Source organism: Lepidochelys kempii, chromosome 3 (assembly GCF_965140285.1).
Source record: "Lepidochelys kempii isolate rLepKem1 chromosome 3, rLepKem1.hap1, whole genome shotgun sequence".
NCBI classification, from domain to species: Eukaryota; Metazoa; Chordata; order Testudines; family Cheloniidae; genus Lepidochelys; species Lepidochelys kempii.
Window position 1 is genome coordinate 63,133,879 of NC_136382.1, and position 21,604 is coordinate 63,155,482.

The 21,604-nt window shown below is 42.0% G+C and overlaps 1 protein-coding gene across 3 annotated transcripts in view; it reads right to left on the reverse strand.

The window, feature by feature from the left end:
• LOC144930410 (uncharacterized) overlaps positions 1-21,604 on the reverse strand; it is a 45,577-nt gene that overhangs the window by 21,958 nt on the left and 2,015 nt on the right. For 2 of the 3 annotated variants that reach the window (XM_078852122.1, XM_078852121.1), the window contains exons 2-3: positions 17,230-17,422; positions 15,138-15,278 (exon numbers count right to left, since the gene is read on the reverse strand). In XM_078852122.1, the coding sequence (XP_078708248.1) occupies positions 15,138-15,278; positions 17,230-17,373 (285 nt within the window). In that variant the 5' untranslated portion in view covers positions 17,374-17,422. The remainder of the gene's footprint in view (positions 1-15,137; positions 15,279-17,229; positions 17,423-21,604) is intronic. The other variant, XM_078852123.1, reaches the window with a different exon arrangement.

Here is a 21,604-nt window from a genome sequence, read left to right on the forward strand (position 1 = left end):
TCAAACTGACAGCAAGTACATGATTTTTGTCCCAAGCTTGCAGTGACTCAAAAGTGCTGTAGAAAAATATTTAATTCAGAAAGTTCCACTGTTCATATTAACAGATGCATTTCACACCATTTGGTACTTTTTCTGTCAATAACACATAAACCCCATGGAGATAGGCCAAAGATTTTCTTAGCAACCAAGTCTCTTGCCTGATGTACATGATTAACTGCAACAGTCTGTTAAAGGCTGAAAATAAACCCACCTTCCCTATTTGGAATTTCATATAGCGAAAGAGGTTTCATCAATAGTGAATCTAGTACCGTTTAAGAAGAATTGTTTCCTTATTTCTGTGGAGGCTAAAGACTAACTAGATGTCATGCAAAAGTGGAACATGGCAGTATAAATAGTCCTTTGGGAACTGCCCAGTCACTCCAGGTAAAGTAAAAGGGTTCTCATCAATATTTCGTTTGCTGATATTGACGTGTGTCTCCCCTGTAATTTTAAGCAAGCTTACAATGTAAATTGATTAGTTCCTAGTTCGTGCACACTTATTATAAAGAAGTGCCATCATATTGTCTCAAACTGTATTTCTCCACTGTACAGTAAATTACTTCATAAGTGATGCCTTTGCTAAGAAGTTTTCAGTACCAAGATGGCAAATTCTTTGGAAAAAAATACATAATATCTGAGGACATTCCAATCAAGTTCTAGGAATTTAAGGCACATCACATTTTAGAAATTTTACTTAACAGAGCCCTTAAAACCTTTATGGGAGCCTCATTCTTTATGTTCTCAAATGGCGATAAAAATGTAGAAAATGTCACAATTTCTACCCCACTTTGTTTTTAATTCTGCCTACTAAATGGCCCACTTCCTGCATACCAGAGGCCCTAAAGATAGACAGAAAGCCCAGGACAGTACTAGACTGTGGAGATGCAATGTGACAAGAAATACTGTACTGAATTGCTATGAAAAACAATGAGATCACGAGCAACAGATGAGGGGACTGAAATCCATTCTTCAGCCCCAACATCATGGTGGCTCATAATGACATACTCCAACTTACACAGTTGCCTTACAGTAGTTTTAAAGTTTCAAGTGCTTTGAGATCTTTGGAAGTACATTTCTACAAAGTATTAACAGTATTTAAATATCATATTTCCCCAGCTATCTTGGGAGTAGTTTTTCCTCACTAAACACGTTTTGGAACCAAAAGATGGTAAAAATGAAGAATTATTAAATAGAAAAATAAGAGACAAAGGAACAGAAAAAACAGAATACTAAGCCTTATCTACTGGCTCCCAATGATCTTAAGTAGCTTTTCATTCAGGTCTTTATAGTTTATCTACGTTGTCATGCTTTACTGATCTCACATATGAAGAATAATTTCTCCTGTAAATCTGTTTCCTGCATTTAACAATATATCTCCAAAATATAATTCTCCTGATTTGTGTCTCCTTTAGGGAAGTACAGTACTTCATAACAATTCCTCTTAAAAGATTATCTGCAAATATATAGTCTAAATGCAAAGAGCTGTAACATAACATGTTGAATGACCCAAATGCCAGGTCAAAGATTTTAATTAAGTTAAAGATTTTTTTAAACCATATAATACAGTAAAAAAGTTCAGTTTTACTTTAACTCATTTTATAGTTAAATAGCAAGAATAAGATATAAACTCTGAGGAATGCAGACTATTTTAAATTACTGAACGCCCTATGGTTTGGAATTCATGCTCTACTGTGGTCATACAGTGTCTATGACATCATATTGGAGTGGAGAGTGGTTGGTTCAGATGAAGACTGCTGTCATGGGATCTAAAAGAATAAAAGTAAAATCTGTCACTAGGTACTGTTATGTGCTGACCGTTCATTTACAGTGAAGGGATCTATACAGGGAGGACAAAGAGCCACCAACACCCCAGGTAAGTACTCCACAACCTGGGTAGGGGAGGCTTTCTTGTTAGTTATACAATGGCTGGGTTCTAAGAGAATTTCATCCCTTTGAGGATCAAACTGAAAAATTAATCATTCCCTGCTTTATGGCAATCTAATAAAGCTTCTTGTTAAGCCCTTGTAAACCTAAGAGCACCCCAATGCCAGATGGCAAGGGCCTCCCTGGTACGTAACTGTACAGCTTAGCTGGCCTGACCAACTCAATACACTTCACACACTGTGGTCATGATAATTATTTAAAAGGTGTCTTGTAATATCTCACTGGAAAACTATCGTCACACTGGTCACTAATATCAGTGTGAAGTATATGTAACAACGCTGTATGGGAAGTTGTGGATCCTCTCTGACATCATGTTTTAGAGTCTAGTAGGATGAATCATCTACAAACAACATGGAGCATGCTGACAGCTCAGTGAGAGTAAGAAATTACATTAGGCCAAGCTATATCTTGCTACAATTAAGTTTTAGACAATAGAAAGTGGGTTATTTTTGTTTGGTTTGCAACCCTTTGATATCTCTTTCCCTCTTGCTTGAAATCACTTATACCTATGAGCTTTGTTAATAAACTTACTCTTAGTTTTACTACAAACCTTCTCAGTGTTGTGTGTGGAATGTCTAACCCCAACTGAGCTAACAAGCGGTTGTGCGTACTGACTCTTTGAAGACAGTGAACTTGGTGTTACTGTCACACCCCTGTGGCCCACCCTCCCTCAGGGAGTCTCTGGGGAAGGCAGATCAGCATTGTATATGGCTAACACTGTTGCAAGCATCGCAAAGCATTTTGGAGAGGGTCAAAGGTGTGTGAGTGGAGAGTGGAAGTTTCCTTTGCAGAATATGAGAGGCCGGGGGGCGGGAGGGAGAGAAAGAAGATCAGAGAATGGGTTAACTCAACACTTCAGCTAGCTTGTGTGAAGATAGATGCTGGCCCCGGCCCAAGGTCATAGGCTCAACAAGAAGTCAGCAGCTGCCCAGCCATGAGAAGAGGAGAACTAAGTTGAGCAGAGCTGCAGAGATAGCAGCGAGAACAGTGAGAGCAAATGAGACAGTGACAGCGAAGGCCAATAGAAGGGAAAACAAAGTCTCCAGAACCGGGACGTTTTGGAAAACCGGGGAGGCCACAGCAAGCCAGTTTGGACTGGCACAAAGAGTACCAGAACCAGAGGTCTCTGAGTGGAATTACCCCCCCCCCCCCGGTCTTAGGAGCCCAGGACTTAAAACCCTCCTGAGAGCTGGAGCAACTCGGAGATCAACAGCGGATCCTTGGACGACCTGGGCCCAGGACACCATTCCCGTCCATCCTTCTCCCCCCCTTCTTCTGACATTACACCCAGGCCTGGCCAGTCTTGGGTACTCCGTGTGAGAGTATGAAAGTGGGTTAGGGCTTAGGGCGTTAGCGCTTTCTTTCTTCCCTGAGTGATGTGGGAGCATTCCCAGCACTCTGCTGTTGTTATTTATTAATAAAGCTTTAAAATTTGGACACCTGGTGTTTCGTCATCTCCCCCCCCAACAATCCTGCAGCGTCAGCCTGATCACCTGATGCAGCGGCAGATTGGTAACAGAAATCTGTCACATTACCTCTGTGAGCATCCAGTAAGAGGGGCTGGTCAATGCAGGGGAGATGGTTTTGGTGAGACTCTGGACTGGAAAGGTTGTTGGGGTCATCCTGGAAGCAGTAACTGGGCTGAAGGAAGCCCAGGTGAGACCATTATGCTGTTCGCATGCTGCTGGTGTCAGGGCTCTAAGACAAAGCTGCACAGCACAGAGGCATCCAGGGCTACAGGCAGGCATCGACAGAACCCCTTACAGGTCTGGGTGAACCACAAAGCATCACAGCCCCCCGATCTGCTGCTCACATTCTGGGGTCAGACAAGGGCCTGTCTGGCCCCTCTTGTAAATCAGAGCAGCTCCAGGGCTGCTCTAACTTCTGCTTCACTTCCTATGGCCCCACATATCAGAGAATAATCATAGTGTAGTTCACTTTAGCTACGCCCATGATTCTCCTCCCATGCTAGTGGTTGGGAGCAGAGCCCTTTCACCAGCTCTACATTGGTGTGTGAGGCCCATTGCACAGGGACAATTCCCATGATGCCATTTTCACCTCTGTGCTGTCAGAGTGGCATAAAATGGCCTCAGCATAACTGAAAATGAGACCCAACATCTTGTCTGTTAAAGCCTTATGTGAGCTGCTCTCCTTGATGCATGAATGCCAAGTTGTAATAGATACTGCAAGAAATGGTGTCATGGAGGAGGAATCTGTTCTGAATGCTCCTTCTCAACAAGTATTGAAGAACATCGTGCTTGTGGATACGATATAGAGTGAGGAAAACTACTTCTGGAGTGGTGCTGGGGAAAGGTTAGCATTGTTGTATGGGTAAAGAAAGAATATTTTTGTGCAATAAACATGGGTGTCTGGAGTGCGAAAAGATGAGCGTCCACCCAAACCTGTTTTCAATTAAAACATCCCTGAGCCAATTGCTGTAATGGCTAGGGAAAGCAGTCTCTTCTGTTATGCAACGCACATGGTGGATCAGTTTCTAATTAATTTCAATTAGAAGGTGACAATGAAGTTCCTTGGCTTATTACCCTGTCATTTGCACTGCATTTTCCAATTGCATTCAGACATTATATATTCTCACAGAAGGTAACTACTCATACGGGAATTTGCCCATGCAAGATGCACAATATATTTTGACCGACATCGGATTCAGCACACCAGCAGCCTAACCATTGTCAATTTTTCTGTAGGCATCATTGCATAGGAGAGTGTACTGGTCCTGGACCATGGCTAGGAAGAGGTTATGCTGCTGGCAGCCCAGGTGCCACCTCATGCCAAAGGTCCTGGCCTCACTGAGCTCGGGCAAATACATAGCTGGAAACTAGTCTGGCTCACCTGTGTGTTAGTACAGTTAAAATAGACATTAGAGTTATAAGAATGTGTTTGTAGGATGCTGCATGTATTAATCCTACTTATAATATCCGTACCCCATGTTACAAGGTAGTGTTTAAATGTTTGCTAAGGCTGTAAATCCCCCATAGTCAGGAGAGAAGCATTACCTGGTATGAAGTACTAGTTCACCACCAGAGGTGTTATCTCCTCCCAAACAAAAGAAGTCTACAGCCATCAGACAAGCCATTGTGGACAAAAGACTTTGTTGATTGCTTCCCCCACATCCCTGAAGAGGGAAGTGCCCAAACCTTCATCTCATCACAGCTTGAACGCTGGGGGAAGGGAATAAAAATGCCGGTTAAGGAGAATTTATTATTCCTATGCTGCTTGAAGCATAAGCAAGGAGTCTTCAACTGTTTTGCCTGGGTTAGCCCTAAAGGATACAGAGCCTGCTTACTATAGATGTTTCTATTACCTTTTGAAACCTAACTCATTTGTGTGTGTATATTTACCTGCTTTAGCTTTGGAAATAACTCATTTCTTTTTCCTATTTAATAAACCTTTAGTTAGTTGGTTACTGGATTGGCTAGAAGTGTTGTCTCTGGTTTGAGAACTGAATACAGTTGACATGGGGTAAGTTACTGGTCCTTTGGGACTGGGAGTAACCTGAATATGGTTGTGATCTTTGGTGCAAAGTGACTATCACTAAGTCCATCTTGCCTGGGTGGCAAAATAGACTGGAGTGCCAAAGGGACTGTCTGTGACTCCATGATAAGACTGGTATAGGGATTTAGGAGTTCACACTTGTTATTGGGTTGGTGAAATCTAATTCTAGAACATACAACCAGTTTGGGGCTTTTGCCCTCCTTCTTGACAGACTGCCCTGAGGCTGGCATTCACAGTCAGAAGCCACTCCAAACCGCATAACAGAGGTCATTAGAGACTTTGATAAAAGCAGCTTCAGTGGAGTGTATGGATTTGAAGCTAGATTGGACAGGATATAGGATAGAATTGGAGGAGAGAAACTCCAGAAAGAGATGGTAAACAATGCAATCAATGATATTAGCGATAAGAGGAGGATTGGGGAGTAGTTGGGGAGGTTATGGTATCAAGGGTGGCTTTTTTTTAAAAAAAAAAATGATGGGAGAGACTAAAGCAGGCTTGTATTGAGGGGTTAGAGTAAGGGAGCACATAAGAGTAGGTATGAGAGAGATCAGAAGATGGATTGGAATGGGGTCACTGAGGCAAGTGGAGAGGTTAGAGGAGGAGAATAGCAGAAAAAAAAACAAACTTGTGTCCGTGATTGGGAGAAGGAGCAGAGAACTATAGGAGGAGAAGAGGGAAGAGAAGGTGAGATGAGGGGAGGGGGAAAGTCATGTCATATTTTGTCAGTTTTCTCTAGGAAAATATCTGCAAGATCCTGCGCAGAGACAGAAGTAGATGCAGGAAGAGAGTCTGAGGAGATCTGTGGCAGCTAAGACAGTCCGTTTGATACATGTGTTTGTTCTGACAACACAACAACTCTGGCTTTCATCAATGTATCTGGACTGCTATTGCATTCTTTTCACAGCATACAGACTCCACAAACAGAACACAACCCTGACAGCCGTTGCCCTTAGGACACAGTATAAATGCCATAAGAGGAGGAAACACATGAAAACAATGGCAACAAAATCAGCTTGTGTCAGTTCAAAGGCAGTGCTCTTAGACCACAGAGAAATAGTGTTCTGTGTCAATGAAATGAAAAAATGCCAAAGTTACATTACTACGCTGTAGGCATCCCTGAGCCAAAAGAGAGTCCCTAGTTCTAATCATTCTCATAAGTCACATATGCATATGAAGAAAAGTCCGTCCTAATCCCTTTTCTGGTACACCCAACCCACCCAGTGGCTTCTAGGAGTCTCTAATAGTCACCTACTACTTGGTAAGTGAGTTATTGGGGTGTTACCTCACAGACTTCTTAGATCCAAATTTTTAATTAAAATTCTTAATAAAGGAAAGAAGAAAAGGGACCAAGTTGGGAATGTATAAATGGCACAACATTCATTATTAGTATAAATAAGAAATTACTTAGGCTCCTGAGTCAATATCCTCATAGAAATACTCTTAAATGTAGGAACTCTGGATTTGTTGGGGGTATTGACATGGAGAGATGAACAAAAATGTATGCCAAACATTGAAAAATGTAACCTTGAGCTGTAGTAGTGCTTAATAGAGAGCAGGAGCTCAGCAGTAACAACAAAGACTTGGGCAACAGCTTCTCAGACAGAGCTGTGATTCCCAGTCAGGTAGCCGGGGTATACAAAGCTATCTTTGACATTTTTACCCTAAGTCCCTTTGTTGCCTCAAGGGAAAGAAAGGTGCACCCTGACAAATATCTAGGCCTGAGGACAGCTAGGATGTGGGAAACTCACCTACCAGACCCACATCAAAAGCAGCTTCAACAGGATGTGAGGGAGTGCTAAGGAGGAAGAGCACAGAACCTTCTAGATCTCTTCTGTTTGTTTTTAATCAGTTGATAGGAAAACAGAGCAGCCACTTTATGACATCATCACAAAGGGGATCCTGTGGCTAAGACCACTTGTGCATTTTAGGGCATTAAAGGAAAAATGCTGTTAGTCCTAGCAAGAGGTTAATATACCCTCGCTATGTTTAAAGAACTAAAATCAGGGGCAGTGAACAGTAGATTATCTCCAAAAATGATGCCAGGAAACATGGTAGAAAGAGGGCTTTTTTAAATGTAGTTAATTTAGGGTTAATGGAAGAGATTTAAGACTAGTATACATAGGCTGGAATTTTAGAGATAATGTTAATAAAGCAGGATTTGAAAGCAGAGAAGGGATTTCCATGAGAAGCTCAGCTGATTGTAAACAGAGGAAAGAGGTCCTCACATATAGCAAAGGTATGAAGCTACATACCCTTCTTACCATATATAGCAGCAGAAAGATTCCAGACAAGTAGCTGTAACCTTCATCTGGGTGGGACGTTTGACAACCTTATTCAAAGGCAGCCTTCATTAGTGCCTTGACAGCACATATATATGCCACAGAAGGCTCACCTCAACTCTCAAACCCAGCTGGAGGCACCTGTTCTTCAGAGAGGTTAAGTGCTGATTATTGCATGCACATGTCTGAGTACTGTTCTGTGGAAGGGCATGGATAATGGATTCAGAGAGCACTGACCTGTCTCACTCTTGGCCATGCTTAGCAACTGGCCCAACTCCAGGGGCTAGAATCCGAGCCAGATTGGGCCAGTATTTCACACAAATGTAGGGCCACATCAGCTGTGAGCATATAGCTTTGTGTTTGAGTGTTAACCTACCTCATTAACCTCACAACCTCAAAGCTAGGTTGCTGGCTGAAAAGGAAGATGCTTAAAGCACTCTCCCTCGTGCAGACAGTGTTAGAGTAGCATCAGGCCAAGAACACTAAAGTTACAATAGCTCTAGGGTATCAGGTTGTTGTACTTATACACTAAGGGCCTTAGCAGAACCTCACTTTGGGTCACTGAGAAAAGCAAAGGGAGCCCAAATCTATTCTCAAATAAACCATATGGATCTTGCGAAAATAAATAAGGCCTCAATAGAGTGAACAAACTCTCCCACTCTGTCATGAGTGAGAAGCCTGCTGAGAACTGGTTCGGGAGGCGAGCTCATCTGCAAGTCAGAACCAATGAAAAGGAAGAGATCCTCTGTATGGGGAAGGATCAGCTCAAGGGGGAGGCCACAAAGATCATAATGAAGTGGCCAAATGAAAATAAGATAGTGGTCTCATTGTTGAAAGGACACTTTGGGAAGTGGATAAACCAGGTGCATGTGAATAGTTCAGTCCCAGCTAGAGATGCCTCTAAGGGTATGCCTACACTGCAATTAGACACCCGGGGCTGGCCCATGCCAGCTGACTCAGGCTTGCCAGGCATGGGCAAAGGACTGTTTAATTGTGGTACAGACATACAGGTTTTGGCTGCAGCCCAAACACTGGGACCCTCCCGCCTTACAGGTTCTTAGAGCCTGGGCTCCAGCCTGAGCCCAAACATCTACACCACAATTAAACAGTGCAGTGAATCTCAGCCCGAGGAACCTCAGTTAGTTGACATGGGCCGGCCTTGAGTGTCTAACTGCAGTATAGATGTACCCTAAGCCCAGATCCTCAAAAGTATTTAGGCTTCTACCTCCCATTGAAGTCAATGAATCAAGGGAAAGTAGGCACCTAAATACCATTGAGGATCCCGTGAGGATAGGAGTTTGCTAGTCTCATCCCAATCCAAACTGGAGGGATGGGAGGAAACAGATTTACAGCAATAAAGATTGTCTTTTATCACTTTGCTTTCGTGAGCTCAGAGGACCTGTCTGAGGAAGAGTGGGAAGAGAAGAAAAAGGTTTAGTGGCCATGTCACTCCTATGCCCAGTCTGAGTGATTAAAAAACATGACAGTAATACAGACTCAGACAATGTGCCTCTGTCTACTGAGGGGCATGAATAAAAGGAGGCTTCTGATAGGCCAAAGTAAGGATGTGGGATGGAATCAGAGAGATAGGCTTCATTAGAGCAGAGCTTAAAGCATGCTAACCTACACTGCCCAGCTCAGGCATGTGCTTCCAACTAGGCAGGCAGAGGAGTAAGTGAGGAAAAGCCTGACCCCACCCTGAGGAAATGCACAAATTTAGGTGTGGGAGAATGTCTCCTGTTGATCTTCACATAATGAACTGTACCATATCCCTAGGGAGAGGGAAGGTTCATTGTATAATAGGTGCCAGGAATAGGTTACAGCTCCTGAATGGGCCACTACTGGAACCATTGCCTTAAAATATCATCAGAGGCATTATACACACTTCAAAATTCCATGGCTGTCACATCATACCAGAATCTTCTGATCCTCAGCTGCACAGCTCCCTCAACAAGTTACTTGGGATCTAATATAGACCTATAGATCCAGACTTTGAGAGATTTCAAACAGATTCCCTGAGAATAGATATGAACTAGTTGACCACATGGTAAGTTATGATGCAGGACTATGAAAGTAACCAACAGAAATTATGGTGAAAGCTTCAAATGGCTGCGATAGATACCTACATTTTCAAATGATTGTCCAAACCTCGTCTTTTTTTTTTTTAAAGGAAAAGTTAGAACTCTCCTGAAAACAGGCTTCCATACAATTTCTGGACAGCCAGCAATAGCATGGGAACAATGTTTGAGCACTTCCTCAACAACAAATAACATGAGTTAATTTATAACTAAATCTTTTCAAAGCATGAAGGTTCAGGTTGGTTCTTGTTTTGTCTGAACTCTCTCTGAGCCCTACCATTAAGGTTAAGAAAAAGGGAGGAATTATAGAGGAAGAGTTTATGTGGAAATGCCATATCAGATGCTGTTGAACCCTCACCCTCACCCTCTCTCAGTTCCTGGAGGATCCTCTCTCCATCCAGCAACAAGGATGTGGTCTCACTCTTTTAGACCTTTCTGCACAGATTAACGTGCCCAGTGGTCCTTAAACAAAAGGAACAAAACATACCCAGGATTCAGTGCAGAAATGTGTGCTCACATTTTTTGTACACTCTCAGGATCACACAGAATCAGAGAAGATTAGGGTTGGAAGAGATCTCAGGAGGTCATCTAGTACAACCCTCTACTCAAAGCAGGACCAACCCCAACTAAATCATCCCAGCCAGGGCTTTGTCAAGCTGAACCTTAAAAACCCCTAAGGATGGAGATTCCACCACTTCCTTAGGTAACCCCCCTCCTAGTAAAATAGTGTTTCCTAATATTCAACCTAGACCTCCCCCACTGCAACTTGAGACAATTGCTCCTTGTTCTGCTATTTGCCACCATTGATAACAGCCTAGCTCCATCCTCTTTGGAACCTCCCTTTAGGTAGTTGAAGGTTGCTATCAAATCCCCCCTTCACTCTTCTCTTCTGCAGACTAAATAACGCCCGCTCCCTCAGCCTCTCCGCGTAAGTCATGTGCCCCAGCCCCCTAATCATTTTTGTTGCCTTTCACTGGACTCTCTCCAATTTGTTCACATCCTTTCTGTAGTGGGAGGGCTAAAAACTGGACGCAATACTCCAGATGTGGCCTTGCTAGTGCTGAATAGAGGGGAATAATCACTTCCCTCGATCTGCCGGCAATGCTCCAACTAATGCAGTCCAATATGCCATTAGCTTCCTTGGCAACAAGGGCACACTGTTGACTCATATCTAGCTTCTCATCCACTGTAATCTCCAGGTCCTTTTCTGCAGAACTACCGCTCAGCCAGTCAGTTCCCAGCCTGTAGCAGTGCATGGGATTCTTCTGTCCTAAGTGAAGGACTCTGCACTTGTCCTTGAACCTCATCATTCTTTTGGCCCAATCCGCCAATTTGTATAGGTCACTCTGGACCCTATCCCTACCCTCCAGCGTATCTACCTCTCCCCGCAGCTTAGTGTCATCCGCAAACTTGCTGATGGTGCAATCCATCCCATCAGCCAGATCATTAATGAAGATGTTGAACAAAACCAGCCCCTGGGGCACTCCATTTGATACTGTCTGCCAACTAGACATCGAGCCGTTGATCACTACCTGTTGAGCCCAACGATCTAGCCAGCTTTCTATCCACCTTACAGTCCATTCATCCAATCCATGCTTCTTTAGCTTGCTGGCAAGAATACTGTGGGAGACCATATCAAAAGCTTTACTAAAGCTTTTGATACACATAATTCATCAGGCTGTTCTGTCCTCAGTGTATTGCAGCTCTCTGCTGTAGTTTGGCAGCCACATGCCTTTACTGGCACAAAACATCTTTTGATTTGTAGCTTGAGTTATGGATGACTTTCTATTCAGTGAGGACCCTGAAGGAATACTGGCTGCTTAGAAAGCTGCATCAACAGCCATTTCTTTTCAAATGACTGGAGGTGGAATACCTCTCATTAGGGTACGTTTAACAGCCCCTCTTTTGGACACACTTGATATGTCTGAGCACAGCTTTGGTATAGCCATCTGAAACAGACTCTGCTTATAGTTGGGAATTGGGGATCACTGGTAACTGAGGCAGAGTCAGAATTTGGTTTTCTGAAGTGCCTTTTGTCAGTGAATTAGCTACCAAGAGAACATTTTGGCAGGCAGCAGCCCATGTGTGCTCAGTAATGGTTCTCAGGAAGAAATTAAAATTGGTTGCACATAAGCAGGAGTGGTGGACAGGAAATTGGGACTATCCCTTGATTTGTCCAGAGGACCATGGCATCTTCCCCTTAGTTAACAAACATTGGGTGGGCAGAAATGAACTGTGCTTTAATATCTCAATTAGTAGCTGTGGCTAAATGCCCTTGGCAAAGGAACTACACTCCAACTGGAAGAGAAATCCCAAGGTTTAAAAATAAATGCTCTCACCCACTGCCAAGTACAGGAGCATAATCCAGTGGTGGGGGTAGGAGTAATAATACTTCTATCTTCCTTGACTGCAACAATGAGTTTGTTTATACTCTGAACCCACAACCAATTCACACCTCTCTCAGATAATTAACACTTCTTACTTATTTGGCCAGGACCCAGTCACATCCACCTCCCAAGCTTGATAGTCAAACTTGGACTAAGAGAGGTAAGGGGAATTTGTCCCATCTGCAAATCAGTTCTTTTTTTTTTCATATTACATAGACCTGAAGGATTTGTAAAGTAATTAATAGGAAAAACTTTGGATTAGAAATGTCAGGAGAAGTTAGTTTGTGAATGTGAGGAATTCTAGGAGAGTTCCTATATATGCACACATTTTTACTCATAGGTCCTGTTAGTTAGCAGCTATAAGTTTGATAAATTTCATTTTGAAATATTTTCAAATTGTCATAAAAATTTAAGGACAATCACAATCAATTTGTTAGCTACTTAGAGCTGTGACCACATTTTCATATATGTTTTGAGCACACTGGCAGTCATCAATAGTAAATAATTGAGATGGCACAAACCAGAACACTGTGGCCTAGCACACTGAACTTTGAAGATCTCAGATCCAGATCTGTATTTGAACTCAGTAGCTCAGCCCAATTGCTAGTAACAATTCTAACAAATCATTTTACTTTGTGTGACTTAGCAGCTACAGAGGCTTGAACCAGGCCACATACAACCTGGGAGGGTACAAGTACTGAAATAATAGGGGATGTTACAGGTTAGGGTTGAAGTGTATTTGAGAGTTATATGTGGGCCTAGAAATAGATTAGAGGGAAGTGCATTGAAAGAGCTGTGTAAGGCCAGGGGACTGGAATATCATGAGGTTTTGCATGTAATGAGTGAGGTGCATTACTTGGCTGCGTGAGGGCTCAAATCTAAAGTAGCGGGGTGATTCAGATTAGGACTGAGGTTCATCGGAATATTTCCAAAGTGATGAAGAGAGAGAAGGAGAAGAAGAATCTGAAAAGAGAAAAGGATGGGATACTGGAAATACACCAAGTAAATGGTGACTCTTTTAAAGGTATGGACAAATTCAACTGGAGTTTATCTCCTAACATAAATATTTACATATACCAGAAGCAAAATGTGGCAACATAAATGTGTTGGAAAGAACTTCAGTCCTCAGAAAAGTGTACAGAATACTACCCAGTATCCCTCCTCAGCACAGGCTTAACCACATCAGCTAAACTCTACCACAGCAACTGGAGAGACTGGCAGTAGAGAGAACTAACTTATTTCTATGTTTGATAGTGGGAAGGTTGGTGCTTTGGTGAATCAGGAGGGGGAGGATTTTCCCCGAGTACAGTGCAAAGAGGAAAAAGGCAACAGACACAGGTGTGGGTGAACAAGATACACTGGCCATCACAGGTGGAGTAGCAGGCTGAGACAAGAGAAGATCACTTTTATTAATAATGATATTATACATAAGCCTCAGTATAAGCAGTCAGGGCTCTGCACTAACTGTTAATATTTAATAATTGTAATAAACAATGACAATAAAAACACCTAAAAAGATATTAGAACAAGCAGAAACCAAGTTGGATTAATCAGGGGCCGGCGTGGCATTGATAATAGTAGGTGCTCACTCAATCTACTCCCTCTGCCATGTCTGATGCTGAATCAACTAATTCTTACCTATGAAGAAATTTAGAAATGTGTTTGAATGGTTGCAGGACTAGGATTTTGTGTTTTGGGTAGGGAAAGTCAGCTTTAAAAATAAAATTATGAATATTCCAGAGTTTGCAGTGGTCGCAGTAACAGGAAAACAGTGTCAAAGCATTGAATCAGAGTGGATCACAGCCCACTGATTGTTTATGCCAGCATTTCAAAAGAAAGACATCAGGAGTCTTAGGCAACAGTCACAGGACTGACTGTCATTTACAGTTCTGTGTATTAGCAACACACATCAGTGGCTGACAAAATGTGTAGCAAGGACAGGGAACAGACTGTCCTTTAGAGCCTGTGACATATTGGAATGGAGTTGCCTGGGGACTGCAGCGGGTGAAGTGTCACTATATTTTGGACAAACCTTCCAGCAAGAGAAGAGACCGGAGCATGACTGCACCTAGTAAAGAAAAGTTTGCTCCTCATCCTTCTGAAGGCCTCTCTCTCTCTCTCGTCAGCAATGAAGTGATAAGCCTGGGCTAGGCCTCTGCTCAGCTCTGCCCTTGCCTACAGCCCTCCCTCTTCTCCTTTGTGCTGTGGCTATAAGTCCCGTTCCTAGGATTTCCTCTCCTTAGTGCTGGGTCCCCTACCTGTAGCTCAGGAATATAACATTTCTGCTATTAACACAGAGCCAGTCTGGGGACTAGCCCAAGGCTCAGCAGGAACCTGGAAGCAAGTTTAATTCACATCTGACCTTGGCATCTCCTTTGCTGGGCTTGGCTCTCTACAGGAGGCATGGGCTCCCGCTGCTCTCCTGACGAAGCACCACAGGCAATGAACATGTCAGGTAAGCATTCAGTATGGGTATGGTGTCAGTGGCCAAAGCGTGCCCTGTTCCAGGCCCCACTCCCACCAGCCCTATCCCTTCTCCCATGAGAAAGTGCTAAGAGCCTCTGAGCAACGTGTTTTACTAAGTGGATCTGAAACAGACTGAATGACTACATTTCAGCTTCGAGGCCTTAATTGTCCAGTTGAACTGATTTTCTTCTATTGTGACTTGTCTTCAGCTGGAATTACCTTAATTCTGAGGTGTCTTTATAGAATGATATTCATTTAGTTTCTTCCCCTCAAGAATCTCCGAGTGCTTAACAAATATTAACAAGCTAACCAACACTTCTGTGCAATAGGTCAGTGTCATCACCACTTCAACAGATGGAGAAACTGGGGTACAGAGACATTTGTCCAAGATCACACAGCAGGTCAGCATCAGAACTAACACTGTAACTCACCTCTCCTAATCCTATGCCAAATGCCTTAGAGCACAGCTCTACTTCTCTTCTGGATACGTTGTCGGAGCAGCTAAGCACCCCCAACTCCCAGCGAGGTCCCTCGGAGCTAGAAATGCTCAGCATGAGTGAAGAAATCAGGCCCTGTATGTTAAAATAAGGTGTTCAGTTTACCAACAGGCCAGTCTCAAACTCGTGATTATCTAGAAGTTAAGAATCACATTACTGCCAACCCCAGGTATTCAAAAATCACGAGACAGGACCCACAAAAATCACAAGATTGCTTTAAAAACACATGAGGATTCAAAAAATATATATTTGGGGGGTTTTATTTGCCATCTTAGTTTTGAGCCTTTAGAGATTTTACATTTTCAAGCTTTTCTCTACTTCCATGAGTACCTAAAACCTTACTTTTTAAAATTAAAGCAGAGAGTTTTATGTAATCCCATGACTGGAGGGGTTGAAGCTTTAAGACAAACTGCAAACATTGTGAGATTTGGTAACACTGAGATTGTCTCAAATTTGCAACTTCTTGAGGTTCAGGGTAATACAAATGTAAACATTTATACCTTAAAATACTATTAAACCAATTTTCTTCAAACTTGGCTTTTTTAACTGAGACTTTAAAATCAAGCCAAGTTAACTTTCTGTATGCAAGGCTCTAGAAAAAATGCCATTTGGTATCTTAATACATTGCATTATTGAGAATGTAAGCTTTTAGAGACAGGGATCTAAAGGGAACATCCAGACCATACACCAGTGTGAGAAAAGCCTGTGCTGTACTCATGGAATCAAAGCCTATTGATACCCCCATGCCAAATTGTAGATCTAGTTAGATAAATTTGAGTGGTGAAAACCTCTGCCAGCAGACATGAGGAAGCAAGGGCGGGGCATGGGATAATTGATGGTTTGGTTTGGTAGGAGTCAGTGTTCTCCCACCTTCCCAGTTGGGAGCTTCCACTAGGCCTCTTCCCCTTCTAGCTGTGGTTTCTCCCTCCCAGGGCTTCCTCTTGGTTGCTTCATGCTGCATCCCTATCCCCTAGCCCTCCACTAGGCTGTGCCCATCTCTATCTTCCTTCCCTACCTGTCTCATATCCCCTTTGCCTGTCCCTGCTCATCCTGTCCTAACTCTATGTGGCATGGATTTTTCAAAAGAAAATAATAGAACATGCCATTTTAATTACAAACAAGCGGTTCTACTAGGTGGGGTGTGGGGCGCAGATGTGCTGAACTATCCCTCCCTGCATGGAGTATTGGATCTAGTAAGACAACGTTACAGTCAGTAAAATATGTGTTTAAAATATAAGTCCAGATTATCAGGGCTTTGTCTATGCAGTTGCACATAGGAAAATGCATGAGCAACCACGATGAACGTGAAGTAAGTGACAGACATCTAACTGGACTTTTTCTTGGGCATTATTTTATCAGCCATCAGTCGCAATAACTGTATGGACAAATTAGGTTAATAAATGGGCAGGGCACACAATTTTGTGCACTCTCTTCTGAAAACTTGGTCCATGTTTCTTACAGACAGAATACTGTGCATAGCTACAGTAATATAATAGTTACATCACCACATGAAAAGAATAAAATTTAAAAAATGAAAAAAATAGAGTAAGGGACTCAAAAAGAGGCTCTACTCACTTTTGAAAACAATATTGCTTTGCCCATTCTCCTGCCAAAACAGCTCTTTTAGAAAGACAGAGTGACGTTAAATGTTCTTAATTTTGGTGTGCAGGGGAACAAGAGGTTGGGATAGTTCAGATTCAAAGTGTTGGGTGCATGTTAATCTTGCAGGCAGGACTAGACCTCTCACAAGATTTCCACTGGGCCTGTCCAGCACTTGGAAATACAGCAGCATGTAGAAGTGAAAAGAAAAATTCAGTGTTTTCAGATCTCAGAGATGGTTGAGCTCAGGCTCAGTGTGAATTTTGAACAAGGGCTCAGGATAAGGGAAGCTTTTTAATGCATCTTAACCATTTTGCTCATATCTAATTTGGAGGCAAACCCAAGGCCACTGAGGGAAACACTATTGCCTAGGGAGGTTGCCGAATCTCCATCATTGGAGATTTTTAAGAGCAGGTTAAATAAACACCTGTGAGGGATGGTCTAGATAATACTCAGTCCTGCCATGAGTGCAGGGAACTGGATTAGATGACCTCTCGAGGTCCCTTCCAGTCGATTCGATTTGGGCCCAGACAGAGAACATCCATGCAGAAGGACTTTGCACAAGTTCCATGGCAGCCCTCTGTGCATGGGGGAGTAGTGTGATCAGCAGTGGTGCAACACTAAAAAAAAAAAAAGGGCAGGAGTTGAGGGGAGAGAGATGGCAAGAGAACAGATCCCCTTATTTCCACCCCTCTCCCGTAGTTGTATTCATAGTGCACAGGTTCGGGAAGTGATAGGGGTTGTCCAGTGTGTCTGTGCACTGTACGGAGTCACTAGCCCAGCAGGTAGCGTGGAAGAACCTGTAATTCCCCCATATTTTGTAGTGGAAATGAGGGCCCAGGTGCACAACACTTCTACAGGTGGAAGTTGAGCCTTCTAATCCTGTTGAACTCTTTTATCTGAGTGCACAGCCCAGTGATGTGACCTGTCCACTTTTTCTGAAGGTTTGGCCCTTGGAGCATGTGATGGGAAAGATTGTCATTGCAACAAATCCCCAAGAAATCATATACAGGGTAAGAGGTATGGGAAGTACCTGCATACAATGTAGAATGCACATTAGCCCAAAGCACTGTAAGCTTTTTGACACAACATAAAATAAATACATTTAAAATGGCAAAATGTGGATAGTAAACCTTACAGCATGATCAAATGGTTAAAGAGTTTTCAAGGAAATCAATGGTGCCCTCTAAAGGAAACTAGTATGTTATATAGGACACTTGACAGCTATTGTTCCTACTGCCAAGATACTGTACAGCCCATAAACTAATACTGAAAAAGAGACTCCATTATGGAAAATTATTCCAGATTGTTCTGTCTAAAATTAGCATCCTCAAAAGAACCTGATCTATGGAAACTCATTTAGATAAGCAGTTAGTTTGTAAAATAGAGACTATTTACTCTTCATCCAAATTTGAGAAAGAATATCCGAGATCTACATTGGCTTTGTCAAACGATTATTGGTTAGGTAATAAAATATTCCTACCCCAAGCTACACATCATTTTTGTCACGAAAGATCATTTCAATACTTAATTATAAAATAGGAAAACTGCAATACTATCAACCTAAAGGACTACATGCATAAATTAGGGTTGCATTGTTAGGCTCTGACTTTGTATGACATCTTTCATAAGACTGTATCCCAGAATTAGATAATACATAACTGTATGAGGTATAAATAGATTGGCGTATTATAATATATCAGCCACAAAAAGAATAATGGATGAATGAATACATACTAATCTAATAATTTATTTCTAACTATTTTGTCTCTTTTGTCTCAAAAGGAACAGTTCTGACATAACAAAAGGCTGCAGTTACTTCACAATGCATTAATCGACTTCAGCATATTTTCTTTTGAGAAATGTCACTTAAGGTATCATAGACTCCAACCATACAGTTTGTTTTTCAACAGAACTCCCCATTAACTTCAGTTGGAGTTCTGCTTGAAAAATTGATAGAATGATCTACCCTTACATTAACAAGTTTTAAAAGTACTCCTATATACTTAAGAGCCTGTTCCCCAGAGGTGTGAGCTGTCATTGATTCTATTCCCCAAATGGCAGACACTAGGCCAAATCCTTGAAATACACTGTTTATCACAAAAGTAGGTGCACATTTACCCCACCAAAGCAGAACTAATGAGCATGTATATTCATTTTAGCAGTAGTCTTACAAATAGCTCTGCTATCCATACAGATTATTCTTCTCCTAATCTCCATAGGAGCTGTCATAAATGTAAAGGGAAGGGTAAACCCCTTTAAAATCAATTCCTGGCCAGAGGAAAAATCCTCTCACCTGTAAAGGGTTAAGAAGCTAAAGGTAACCTCGCTGGCACCTGACCAAAATGACCAATGAGGAGACAAGATACTTTCAAAAGCTGGGAGGAGGGAGAAAAACAAAGGGTCTGTGTCTGTCAGTATGCTGTTTTTGCCGGGGATAGAACAGGAATGGAGTCTTAGAACTTTTAGTAAGTAATCTAGCTAGGTATGCGTTAGATTATGATTTCTTTAAATGGCTGAGAAAAGAATTGTGCTGAATAGAATGACTATTTCTGTCTGTGTGTCTTTTTTGTCACGTAAGGTTTTGCTTAGAAGGATTCTCTATGTTTTGAATCTAATTACCCTGTAAGGTACCTACCATCCTGATTTTACAGGGGTGATTCCTTTACTCCTATTTACTTCTATTTCTATTAAAAGTCTTCTTGTAAGAAAACTGAATGCTTTTTCATTGTTCTCAGATCTAAGGGTTTGGGTCTGTGGTCACCTATGCAAATTGGTGAGGATTTTTACCAAACCTTTCCCAGGAAGTGGGGTGAAAGGGTTGGGAGGATTTTGGGGGGAAAGACGTGTCCAAACTACTTTTTTCCAGTAAACCCAGTTAGAGTTTGGTAGTGGCAGTGGTTATTCCAAGGACAAAGGATAAAATTAATTTGTACCTTGGGGAAGTTTTAACCTAAGCTGGTAAAAGTAAGCTTAGTAGGTTTTCATGCAGGTCCCCACATCTGTACCCTAGAGTTCAGAGTGGGGGAGGAACCTTGACAGGAGCTCTGGTGGGTGCTGCTCAGCCCAATTATTTTGGTATAGAGGGCCCAATGGGGAGTTTTACCACTGACTTAGATGGGGCTTGCATCAGGTCTAGATTTTGATGTCCAATTTATGTACTGACATTTGGAAATATGGATTTCTGAAAGAGACAGAACAGTTAAAAAAAAGCAAAAAGAACTTTAACACTTACAAAAGTTTATAAAATTTAAAACACTTTAACTAAAAGGTGTATTTTAATGTTGTTTTAGTAAACTATACCCTTTTGATATTTCCCTGACTGCCAGTATAGTGTCATCAAGATGACATGTTTTATCAGTTAAAGTGTCATAGTGCTCAAAGCAAGGTTAGATCCTGTGCCAGTGTAACTAGATGTGGTTTATCAATCTGAACAAATTAAAAGGAGACATGGCTTTTAGAAAGTAGTGGTTAGAAATAGTAAGGCATTCTTAAGGAGCTATGTAATATCAATTTTAATATGAAATCTCTACCTGCAAAAAATTGGGATGAAATATGTGGGATGTATTTTATAATTACAGTACTTATTTTCTGCTAAAAAGAGTCTGGTTTGCTTTAAGTACTGATAAATGCACACTGTTTTCATGAATGCTTTTTCTTAAGAAGCTTCTCTCCTCTAGAGGCAATACTGCAAATTGCAGTGTATTATGGGATTTAAGATTGGTTGAATTAATTCCCCACAAGGATGTCGGATATATTTGTACAGGAAAGCATGTTGTCCAGTGGATGGAACTCTGGACTAGGAATCAGGAGGTTTCTATTCCCACATCTCTCATGATGAGGAGGAAAGTCACTGCACCGCTCTGTGCTTCAAAATAGCTTTCGGTAAAATGGGGAGATCGTTTACCAAGCACTTGGAGATGAAACAGGCTCTATAAAACCTAAGTATTATTATTTATTTAAAGTTGTGGTGACCTTTGGGACAGATTATTTAGGTATGTAAAATGTCCCCAGGATACAATCATCAAAACAGCAAAATTAGAAGCCACCAAAGTGACAATTGTCAGTCAAAAAAAAAACAAAACAAAACTTCTCCACAAGGGCCTAAACCTGAAGTCCTGGAAGTTAGACCCATCCCTACTCAGCCAATTTAATATCAGTTGTGCACTCATTTAAGTCATTTGAGAGTTTGGATCCTGGCAGTTGTTATATGGTGATAGGAAGCTCAGACACTCACCAATCCAGACACAATTTCTGCACGCTCAGAACTAACAATTAGCTGGTCTCTAATGAAGAACAGCAACTGTTATATGTCCTTGTGTAAAATTATGAGGCTGATTATTAAGCAAACATAGTGCCACCAGTTTTTATGATATTTGCAGAACACAGAAGAGCACATTATAAATTCCCCCCAAAGCCTTACAATATAACATGGATGAGAAGAAGCACAGCACAGCAAAACTGGGAGGGGGAGGGTATAGAGAGCTTCATGGTGAGGAAATAAACATAGGAGGGGTTTTATGGATAAAGTTAATTTTAAGGAGGAATATGAAGCAGAAGATGACCCAAAGAGAGGACTGGATTCCCCACTCCATTAAGGGCACTTTCTGCTGAGCAAGTAGCCCAAAATGGCCTTGTGCAGGGGAAATTAACTGGCAGAAAACTCGGCCGGCATAAGGGGATGGAGCCAGTATGTCAGTGGTCTTCAAGGGGCAGAACATAGGTATAGTGAAGCAGAGTTCTACTGCATCTTCACAAACCTTAGGCCAGTGGCAGAAGTTGGCGTAGTCTCCCTCCTGCTC